At 33.4% G+C, this 12,807-nt stretch overlaps 1 protein-coding gene across 1 annotated transcript in view; it reads right to left on the bottom strand.

Annotated features, from left to right (window-relative positions):
- Positions 1-12,807, bottom strand: part of LOC121388464 (solute carrier family 12 member 4-like) — a 59,188-nt gene that overhangs the window by 32,903 nt on the left and 13,478 nt on the right. Inside the window, exons 3-8 of the mRNA XM_041519812.1 lie at positions 12,304-12,414; positions 8,306-8,452; positions 5,594-5,779; positions 3,956-4,167; positions 2,278-2,489; positions 938-1,078 (exon numbers count right to left, since the gene is read on the bottom strand). Of these exons, the coding sequence (XP_041375746.1) occupies positions 938-1,078; positions 2,278-2,489; positions 3,956-4,167; positions 5,594-5,779; positions 8,306-8,452; positions 12,304-12,414 (1,009 nt within the window). The remainder of the gene's footprint in view (positions 1-937; positions 1,079-2,277; positions 2,490-3,955; positions 4,168-5,593; positions 5,780-8,305; positions 8,453-12,303; positions 12,415-12,807) is intronic.

Genomic DNA, 12,807 nt, shown 5'->3' with positions numbered 1-12,807 from the left:
CTGTTTCATTGGCTTTAGATTTCATATGAATAATATTACACACATGTACACATATATAAAGCTTAATCAAATGGTAAGTAAACATGGTAGAAACTGAAACCAAGTAGCTGAAAACTGACCTGTCACTGATGGGAAGTAAACATGGTAGAAACTGAAACCAAGTAGCTGAAAACTGACCTGTGACTGATGGGAAGTAAACATGGTAGAAACTGAAACCCAAGTAGCTGAAAACTGACCTGTTACCGATGGGAAGTAAACATGGTAGAAACTGAAACCAAGTAGCTGAAAACTGACCTGTCACCGATGGGAAGTAAACATGGTAGAAACTGAAACCAAGTAGCTGAAAACTGACCTGTTACTGATGGGAAGTAAACATGGTAGAAACTGAAACCAAAGTAGCTGAAAACTGACCTGTTACTGATGGGAAGTAAACATGGTAGAAACTGAAACCAAGTAGCTGAAAACTGACCTGTTACTGATGGGAAGTAAACATGGTAGAAACTGAAACCCAAGTAGCTGAAAACTGACCTGTGACAGATGGGAAGTAAACATGGTAGAAACTGAAACCAAGTAGCTGAAAACTGACCTGTTACTGATGGGAAGTAAACATGGTAGAAACTGAAACCCAAGTAGCTGAAAACTGACCTGTGACTGATGGGAAGTAAACATGGTAGAAACTGAAACCAAGTAGCTGAAAACTGACCTGTTACTGATGGGAAGTAAACATGGTAGAAACTGAAACCAAAGTAGCTGAAAACTGACCTGTTACTGATGGGAAGTAAACATGGTAGAAACTGAAACCAAGTAGCTGAAAACTGACCTGTTACTGATGGGAAGTAAACATGGTAGAAACTGAAACCAAGTAGCTGAAAACTGACCTGTTACTGATGGGAAGTAAACATGGTAGAAACTGAAACCCAAGTAGCTGAAAACTGACCTGTGACTGATGGGAAGTAAATGGCAAGGAGAATCACAAAGGAGGTTGTGATATCAGCAATGACCTCTCCCCGCGACCTTGAACCTGGGTCTGAGGTTCCAACCACGTTACCCACCTCAGTATAGTGATTCATGAAGTTTTCTGAAAGCAAAAGACAACATCAGAAATAATATCAGCATCAAATCCAGCATCTAATAAAGACTTACATGCTTCATTTTAATATGGTATTTGTAGAAATATTAATTTCTCCTTATTATGTTAACAGAAATCTATAAAGAATTGTATTAAAGTAACATTTTATTACAAATTTTCATATTAAAACAGAAAAAATATAGCCATCAGAAAATGCCAACAAATGGATTGGGGTTGGGGATTTGTGTGTGAGCAGTTATATCAATTAAAATCTTTGGTTAATGAGTGCTAATGACTCACTAATGTAGTATGTTACACCAACGATTAAACATTTCTCATTATTTGACTAAATATAAAACATGTTTGTCCTGTTATGAGTGACCGCTGGGGTATGAAATATGTGTGATACTCACCCATGAAAACTCTGCTGGTGATACTAGGTATTTGTACAATACTCACCCATGAAAACTCTGCTGGTGATACTAGGTATTTGTACATTACTCACCCATGAAAACTCTGCTGGTGATACTAGGTATTTGTACAATACTCACCCATGAAAACTCTGCTGGTGATACTAGGTATTTGTACAATACTCACCCATGAAAACTCTGCTGGTGATACTAGGTATTTGTACAATACTCACCCATGAAAACTCTGCTGGTGATACTAGGTATTTGTACAATACTCACCCATGAAAACTCCGCTGGTGATACTAGGTATTTGTACAATACTCACCCATGAAAACTCCGCTGGTGATACTAGATATTTGTACAATACTCACCCATGAAAACTCCGCTGGTGATGCCCGGTATTTGTACAATACTCACCCATGAAAACTCTGCTGATGATACTAGGTATTTGTACAATACTCGCCCATGAAAACTCCGCTGGTGATGCTCGGTATTTGCATAATATTATAATACTCACCCATAAAAACTCCGTTGGTGATGCCCAGTATTTGCATAATATTATAATACTCACCCATGAAAACTCTGCTGGTGATACCCGGTATTTGCATAATATTATAATACTCACCCATGAAAACTCTGCTGGTGATGCCCAGTATTTGCATAATATTATAATACTCACCCATGAAAACTCTGCTGGTGATGCCAGGTATTTACATAATATTATAATAATATTATAATACTCACCTATGAAAACTCCACTGGCGATGCCAGGTACTTGCATAATATTATAATACTCACCCATGAAAACTCCACTGGTGATGCCCGGAATTCCTTTCATGGTGCGTGCTACATTGTCATCGTTGTTGTAGTAGTCGCACGCATCCCCCGTGAAGTTATTGTCCACACAGTAGTGTTGGTAGATCGGACTCGACTCGTTCTTCACACAGTAGAACGACCCATTCAGCATCACCGAGTCAGAATCCAACAACCGATCTCCCAGTACACAGATCCTGAATAATATTAACAATATACAGAAACATAATAAAATATCTTACAAAATATAGCTGAAAATATTAACGACAAGTGAAAATAAAAACCAGGGCCATGTTTTACAAAGCAATCTTAGCGCTATCGTCAACTTAAGTATGTAGTTATGCACTTAGGGTGATCTTAGTGGTAAGATAGCTTTGTAAAATGGGGTCCACAATTTGTTGTTTTCATAGTAGAAACTAAATAATGTCACAATAAAAAGATGTCATTGGTCGGTTACCCAGGTAATAGAGATCACTCAAGTTAGATCACTGTCCTGTTTCGCTATATTTATCCATATCCAAGTGTACCAAGTCCATAATAATTTGCATAATGAGTAACACAAATAACTTCAAAAGACTGGGTTACTAACTTCAAAAGACTGGGTTACTGAATGCACTATTGTAACAATGGCCAGCTTAAATGTACACATAATTTTTTTTTTTTAAAGGCATTACTGTATTTTATACTGATTTTTAAAATTAAAACCTATTAAATTGTGAATAATCTGTGAAAATTTATTTGTAAATCGTGATTTCATAGAATTACGTCTCATCTATCAGAAACCTATTTGATGTCACTGACAGTTGCATCCAAAGATGTTCATTTGAATGCATGTTACAAAAACCTCAGAACATTAAACATCAAAACATTAATGACAAAAATTCTATTAAAATTTTAATTTAATTTCTTTTTCTTCACATGATTTGTGAAGAACATCCATAAGTGTTGCCATAAACAAATTTCATTGATAGTTATATTTTGTGAGAAGTGGAGCTAAATACAAAATATTAACATTGAGCTGAACACAAAATTAAAATTTTGAGCTGATTGCAAAATTGTAACTTTGAGCTAAATGCAAAATGTTAACTTTGAGGTAAATGCAAAATAATTTTTTTGAGTTAAGTGCAAAATTGTAACCTCAAGCTAAATGCAAAATATTAATGTTGAGCTAAATACAAATATTAACGTTGAGCTGAATGCAAAATTTAAATTTTGAGCTGATTGCAAAATTGTAACCTTGAGCTAAATGCAAAATATTAATGTTGAGCTAAATACAAAATATTAACATTGAGCTGAATGCAAAATTTTAATTTTTAGCCGATTGCAAAATTGTAACCTTGAGCTAATGCAAAATGTTAACTTTGAGCTAAATGCAAAATTTAAATTTTGAGCTAAATGCAAAACTGTAACCTTGAGCTAAATGCAAAATATTAAAGTTGAGCTAAATGCAAAATGTTAACTTTGAGCTAAATGCAAACATTGATGCTACTTGGACCACCACCAATACTTATAGCTCACTTTTTCACTTAACAAAGGTGAGACAAACATGTCCCCCGCTTTGCTCTTCTTTGAACCTTCAGCACAAAGAGACCAACGAAAAAACCAACAAAAAACAAACAGACAAAACAAACTATACGTAAATGTAGACACATAGTTAACTTACTCAACACTAGTGTCCGCATTCGACACAAATATTCCAATATAAATACACAAGATGGAAATGATCACACAGGCCAGAGACAGAGCGGCAAACTTGCTGACAAAGTTCACTCCAACAAACACGATCAGCGCTAACACAATTAGAACACAAGTCCCATACAGCCGATAGTTGTGAAACACATCGTCAAATATCGATATCTCAGGTGATATAAATTTCTGGAAAAAAATAAATAAATTAATTAAAAAATAAATCTGCACACATCCCCTCGTGTGTTTAAAATACAAGTTAATGGAGGCAAATTATGAGACAGGATGTGCAATTTATGCGTCAATGCAAACCCTGACTATTAGTTTCTAATAATAAAGTATTACTAAAAATGGATACAGATTGTGATAAAACATTCAGGAAATGTAGCTAAAGATAAAGTATAATCACTAAAATTCCTAATGTTGGTGATAAAATATAGAATGTCTAATGTTAAAGTATTAACAAAAAAATTTCTACTTATTGTGATAAAATACTCACACCATATCTAAAGATAAAATATTATAACCAAGAACTGTTTGTGATACAATACTCATGACATATCTAGAGATAAAGTTTTACCACCAAGATCTCTATTGTTTGTGATAAAATATTCATAACATATCTAGAGATAAAGTTTTATCACCAAGATCTCTGTAATACAATACTCATAACAAATCTAGAGATAACGTTTTACCACTAAGATCTCTACTGTTTGTGATACAATACTCCTAACATATCTAGAGATAAAGTTTTACCACCAAGATCTCTACAGTTTGTGATACAATACTCCTAACATATCTAGAGATAAAGTTTTACCACCAAGATCTCTACTGTTTGCGATACAATACTCCTAACATATCTAGAGATAAAGTTTTACCACCAAGATCTCTACTGTTTGTGATACAATACTCATAATATATCTAGAGATAAAATTTTACCACTAAGATCTCTACTGTTTGTGATACAATACTCCTAACATATCTAGGGATAAAGTTTTACCACCAAGATCTCTACAGTTTGTGATACAATACTCATAATATATCTAGAGATAAAGTTTTAGCACTAAGATCTCTACTGTTTGCGATACAATACTCCTAACATATCTAGAGATAAAATTTTACCACCAAGATCTCTACTGTTTGCGATACAATACTTCTAACATATCTAGAGATAAAGTTTTACCACCAAGATCTCTACTGTTTGCGATACAATACTCCTAACATATCTAGAGATAAAGTTTTACCACTAAGATCTCTACTGTTTGTGATAGAATACTTAACAAATCTAGAGATAACGTTTTACCACTAAGGTCTTTACTGTTTGTGATACAATACTCCTAACATATCTAGAGATAAAGTTTTACCACCAAGATCTCTACTGTTTGTGATACAATACTCATAACATATCTAGAGATAAAGTTTTACCACCAAGATCTCTACTGTTTGTGATAGAATACTTAACAAATCTAGAGATAACGTTTTACCACTAAGATCTCGACAGCTCCAATGATGTACATGGCCGATGCCACTGATGTTCCCAGATAGAAGAGAACACCGACCGTGCCACCAAACTCGTTTATTATCCTCTATGTATATCTAATAAACTAAGTTTTACCACTAAAATCTCCACAGCTCCAATGATGTACATGGCCGATGCCACTGATGTTCCCAGATAAAAGAGAACACCAACCGCACCACCAAACTCAGGACCCAACGCCCGAGAAATCATGAAGTACGAGCCACCCGCAGGAACCACGCCATTCGTTGCTATGGCGCTCATTGAGATGGATGTCAGCATCGTCTACAAGTACAGATTGCATTATATTATATTGTATATCTAAAAAGCTGTATTGCACACAGATTATATATCACAGGGAAGATAATTAAATTATATATCTAAAAAGCTGTATTGCACACAGATTATATATCACAGGGAAGATAATTAAATTATATATCTAAAAAGCTGTATTGCACACAGATTATATATCACAGGGAAGATAATTAAATTATATATCTAAAAAGCTGTATTGCACACAGATTATATATCACAGGGAAGATAATTAAATTATATATCTAAAAAGCTGTATTGCACACAGATTATATATCACAGGGAAGATAATTAAATTATATATCTAAAAAGCTGTATTGCACACAGATTATATATCACAGGGAAGATAATTATATTATATATCTAAAAAGCTGTATTGCACACAGATTATATATCACAGGGAAGATAATTAAATTATATATCTAAAAAGCTGTATTGCACACAGATTATATATCACAGGGAAGATAATTAAATTATATATCTAAAAAGCTGTATTGCACACAGATTATATATCACAGGGAAGATAATTAAATTATATATCTAAAAAGCTGTATTGCACACAGATTATATATCACAGGGAAGATAATTAAATTATATATCTAAAAAGCTGTATTGCACACAGATTATATATCACAGGGAAGATAATTAAATTATATATCTAAAAAGCTGTATTGCACACAGATTATATATCACAGGGAAGATAATTAAATTATATATCTAAAAACCTGTATTGCACACAGATTATATATCACAGGGAAGATAATTAAATTATATATCTAAAAACCTGTATTGCACACAGATTATATATCACAGGGAAGATAATTAAATTATATATCTAAAAAGCTGTATTGCACACAGATTATATATCACAGGGAAGATAATTAAATTATATATCTAAAAAGCTGTATTGCACACAGATTATATATCACAGGGAAGATAATTAAATTATATATCTAAAAAGCTGTATTGCACACAGATTATATATCACAGGGAAGATAATTAAATTATATATCTAAAAAGCTGTATTGCACACAGATTATATATCACAGGGAAGATAATTAAATTATATATCTAAAAAGCTGTATTGCACACAGATTATATATCACAGGGAAGATAATTAAATTATATATCTAAAAACCTGTATTGCACACAGATTATATATCACAGGGAAGATAATTAAATTAATCAGCTGGAAAATCATTAAAGGAAATAGGAAGGAAATGTTTTATTTAACGACGCACTCAGCACATTTTATTTACAGTTATATGGGGTCAGACATATGGTTAAGGACCACACAAATATTGAGAGAGGAAACCCGTTGTCACCACTTCATGGGCTACTCTTTTCGATTAATTAGCAGAAAATCATTAAAGAAATTATCCATTGCTGCCATCGTAAGATTTTTCCAATTAATAGAGGTTTTTTAACTAGTAAAATTACATAATAAATGCATTTTTTGGTTTAGAATACTAGTGTGTCTGTATATACAATGTGTTTTCAGCTGTATGCTAATGTTTGTAGAAGTCATTATTCATTTTCTGATGTTTTTGTTAAATGATGATAAGAATATTAAGTATTTTACAGATAAGCAGCTGATGAAAACAATAATAAAATATAGACATTATATAAAGTATTTTACTGTTATCAAATATAGATATTATATAAAGTATGTTACTGTTATCAAATATAGACATTATATAAAGTATGTTACTGTTATCAAATATAGATATTATATAAAGTATGTTACTGTTATCAAATATAGATATTATATAAAGTATTTTACGGTTATCAAATACAGATATTATATAAAGTATTTTACGGTTATCAAATATAGATATATAAAGTATTTTACGGTTATCAAATACAGATATTATATAAAGTATTTTACGGTTATCAAATATAGATATTATATAAAGTATTTTACGGTTATCAAATACAGATATTATATAAAGTATTTTACGGTTATCAAATACAGATATATAAAGTATTTTACGGTTATCAAATATAGACATTATATAAAGTATGTTACTGTTATCAAATATAGATATTATATAAAGTATTTTACGGTTATCAAATACAGATATTATATAAAGTATTTTACGGTTATCAAATATAGATATTATATAAAGTATGTTACTGTTATCAAATACAGATATTATATATAAAGTATTTTATTGTTATCAAATACAGATATTATATAAAGTATTTTACTGTAATCAAATACAGATATTATATAAAGTATTTTACGGTTATCAAATATAGACATTATATAAAGTATTTTACGGTTATCAAATATAGATATTATATAAAGTATTTTACTGTAATCAAATACAGATATTATATAAAGTATTTTACGGTTATCAAATATAGACATTATATAAAGTATGTTACGGTTATCAAATACAGATATTATATAAAGTATTTTACGGTTATCAAATACAGATATTATATAAAGTATTTTATGGTTATCAAATACAGATATTATATAAAGTATTTTACTGTTAAACAGCTGATGAAGACGATGAAGAAAGATTCCAGTGCTCCGGCCATCCCGACAATCCACGTCATCCGCACGAAGAGGAGAATGCCGAAAATATTCTGAATACACGGAAGATAGACACCGAGAACTGTGCCCAGGTTGGCTTTCTGAAACACAGGAACACATCAGCATCATGTATGACACAAACAAGGGTAAATCGTCCAGCAGTTTATTGTAAAATAGCAATCTTAACAAGTTATCATCTAAATAAGATTTGTTTTTTCAGATATGGCATCAGAAACAGTTTAGCAAATTCCACCCCCCCTCAAACTTACCCCTCCACCCACCCCCTCCCATCCTGGACTTCGTCACTGGTTAAGTCAGAGATTAAGCCTGTGCGAGGCATGTTTGAAACCTTTGTGATATATGAGCACGTTAAACTAGATACCTTACCGGCATTTTACAAATATGTCTGTTAGTCTACTACCAGAATCATAATTTTAATGTACGGCAGTCTGGGACAATATCGACGATTACTTATATTCACTTTTATCTCAGTTAACTTAATAAACAGATACAAGACACACTAGTGAAATATTCCCTACATAATTTTCATTAGCATATTTCATTTCATCTTATTTTCATGCTTATATTCAATTAAGGTTCAAGCACGCTGTCCTGGGCACACATCTGAGCTATCTGAGCTGTCTGTCCAGGACAGTGGGTTAGTTGTTAGTTGGTTAATGGTTAGTGAGAGACAAGAGGATGTAGTGGCCTAACACCTACCCATTGAGCCCTTAAGAACTCACTCTGGGTTGGAGCCGGTACCGGGCTACAAACCCTGTACCTACCAGCCTGTAGTCTGATGGCTTAACAACTGCACCACCAAGGCCGGTTCATTAGGATACACATACCTATAATTCTAATACATGGTTTTGACTAGTATATATCTAATGCCAGTTGTGTGGAAATTTAATGTCTGTGTTACCTACCAGTAAATGGTTGTACCAGTATACCAAATTATTGAAACCCAATAATTAAAAAATATTGTTTTTCATGGATGTTTTTAACTAGCATTTACATAACTGAAATACTTTTGAAACGAAATTTCCTAAACCATTTTGACTGATGTTTATCTTGCAGCACTGTAAAGTGTGTGTTTCATAAACGTTTTTGATTAGCAAATGAAAAGTGTTCATTTCACGACTAAACCCCAATTATATTCCCCAAAGACAATAGTTTTGCTGATATTTCATGTCAACATTTAATCAAATTGTCTTTATTATAACTGTTAAGGAGTCCAAGTTGCAAAAGAAAACTAAAAAGATTTTTTTTATTAAGATTTCTTTTAATGATTTCACGGTGTATATACAGCCTACAAACTACCGTATGTGCTGTATTTGATGGGATGGTACAATTATATTAGATTGAGATAAACCTGGATACACAAAAGGAACAGAGGCAGGTCCCAGGCGGATTTGGTAACATGAGACAGGAGACAGGTTGACCTTCAAAAAACCATGTCAGATTCACCACATTTTAGAACGCATGAACAGGTATTTGTAATACAAGGAACTGACGTTTCACTATTCAGTTATGTTTTGCAAAAGTGAAATACACTTGGGCTCACTTTAAAGAGCACCTTGGAGTCCATTCAACAGTTGTATTACACTCTAGGCAGTGGGTATTGTCACTTGCTTCAGGAAATGTTAATAAGGACACTGAGGTGTTTGTCATGAGTTATGTAGCACTTTCAAAACAATTTGTTGAATTTATTCATAAAAGTAAAATGTAGTCAGTCAATGTTGTTTTGTTCTTGAACAGATTATGTTTTTGTTTTTTATCTACTTCAAAACATTGCTGACTGTACTACTTTGTGAATACAAAGTTAAATTTTCTTTTGTTTAATGACACCATTAGAGCACATTGATTTATTAATCATCAGCTATTGGATGTCAAACATTTAATCTTAGAAAGGAAACCCACTACATTTTCCCATTAGTAGCAAGGGATCTTTTATATGCACCATCCCACAGACAAGATAGCACACACCACAGCCTTTGATATATCAGTCATGGTGACTCAGTGAATATGTCTATAAGACATGGTTATTTTGATAGTTGAACAGAGAAAGAATGAGAGAGAGAGAGAGAGAGAGAGAGAGAGAGAGAGAGAGAGAGAGAGAGAGAGAGAGAGAGAGAGAGAGAGAGAGAGAGAGAAGAAAAAAAAAAAGACAGACAGACAGACAGGGGAGCCCTACTGCTGCCATATAGGCTACTCAAATACAACAAATAAATTGGAGTGGTCTTGATGGTATCGTGGTTAAGCCATTGGACTTAAGGCTAGTAGGTACTGGGTTCGTATCACAGTCAAGGTTCCCACCCAAAGTGAGTTTAATGACACTATGGGTAGGTGTAAGACCACTGTATCGACTTCTCTCTCACTAACCACTAACCACTAACAAGTAACAAGTAACAAGTAACAAGTAACAAGTAACAAGTAACAAGTAACAAGTAACAACTAACCACTAACAACTAACAACTAACAACTAACAAGTAACAAGTAACCACTAACAACTAACAACTAACAAGTAACCACTAACAAGTAACCACTAACAACTAACAAGTAACCACTAACAACTAACAAGTAACAACTAACCACTAACAACTAACAAGTAACAAGTAACAACTAACAACTAACCACTAACAACTAACAACTAACAAGTAACAAGTAACCACTAACAACTAACCACTAACAACTAACAAGTAACCACTAACAAGTAACCACTAACAACTAACAAGTAACCACTAACAACTAACCACTAACCACTAACAAGTAACAAGTAACAACTAACAACTAACTACTAACCACTAACAACTAACAACTAACCACTAACCACTAACAACTAACCACTAACCACTAACAAGTAACAAGTAACAAGTAACAACTAACAACTAACCACTAACAAGTAACAACTAACCACTAACAAGTAACAACTAACCACTAACAAGTAACAACTAACCACTAACCACTAACAAGTAACAACTAACAAGTAACAACTAACAACTAACAACTAACCACTAACAAGTAACCACTAACCACTAACAAGTAACCACTAACCACTAACAAGTAACCACGAACCACTAACAAGTAACCACTAACCACTAACCACTAACAAGTAACCACTAACAACTAACCACTAACAACTAACCACTAACAACTAACCACTAACCACTAACAACTAACAAGTAACCACTAACAACTAACCACTAACAACTAACCACTAACAACTAACAAGTAACAAGTAACCACTAACCACTAACAATTAACCACTAACAACTAACCACTAACAAGTAACCACTAACCACTAACAACTAACCACTAACAAGTAACAAGTAACCACTAACCACTAACCACTAACAAGTAACAACTAACCACTAACCACTAACAAGTAACAAGTAACCACTAACCACTAACCACTAACCACTAACAAGTAGCCACTAACCACTAACCACTAACAAGTAACAACTAACCACTAACCACTAACCACTAACAAGTAACCACTAACCACTAACCACTAACCACTAACAAGTAACCACTAACCACTAACCACTAACCACTAACAAGTAACAACTAACCACTAACCACTAACAAGTAACAAGTAACCACTAACCACTAACCACTAACCACTAACAAGTAACAACTAACCACTAACCACTAACCACTAACAAGTAACAACTAACCCTCTGTTCTGGACAGAAAGCCCAGACAGCTGAAGAGATGTGTGTCCAGGCCTGTGTTCGAACAGTGAACATTTCGCTAACGTTCGCAACTATTTGACTAGTTCCAGACGTGACTGTTTGGTTTAATGTAAACCATATAAACCACTGTGTCAAACGTTTTTCTGCTCGGTCTGGCTGAATGCAGCCCAGGACAGCATGCTTGAACGTGAACTGGATATGAGTGTAAGCATAAATGAAATACAATGGAGTGGACTAAAAACAATGTCCCCACTTACCTTTAGAGCCTTGCCTTTTGTGAACTCTTTAGGACTGGGGGTGATTCCCGCCTGGTAGTTGGCGATCTGTCGCAGAAGCTGAGATACTTTCCCTGAATCTTGGAGATCATCCTGGAAACAAAACACATGTACAGAAATAGTTACATCTGACACAAACTGAAATATATAAAACACTCACACAGAAATAGCTACATTTAACACAAACTGAAATATATAAAATACACATAGAGAAATAGTTACATCTAACAAAAAATAGTTAAATTTCTGTTACATTTATTACAATTTATTGGTCCAGCCATAGCAACGGGAGTTTGTTCATTTCTCTATGAATGTAAAAATAACGTTCTCAGGGAACGTCATATGTGACGACGTCTCTTTAAATTGGTAGTTTGTTCATTTCTCTATGAATGTAAAAATAACGTTCTCAGGGAACGTCATATGTGACGACGTCTCTTTAAATTGGTAGTTTGTTCATTTCTCTATGAATGTAAAAATAACGTTCTC

Source organism: Gigantopelta aegis, chromosome 14 (genome assembly GCF_016097555.1).
Source record: "Gigantopelta aegis isolate Gae_Host chromosome 14, Gae_host_genome, whole genome shotgun sequence".
Lineage (NCBI taxonomy): Eukaryota > Metazoa > Mollusca > Gastropoda > Neomphalida > Peltospiridae > Gigantopelta > Gigantopelta aegis.
Note: the sequence above shows the minus strand (reverse complement) of the source record. Positions and strands in the feature narration are given on the sequence as shown.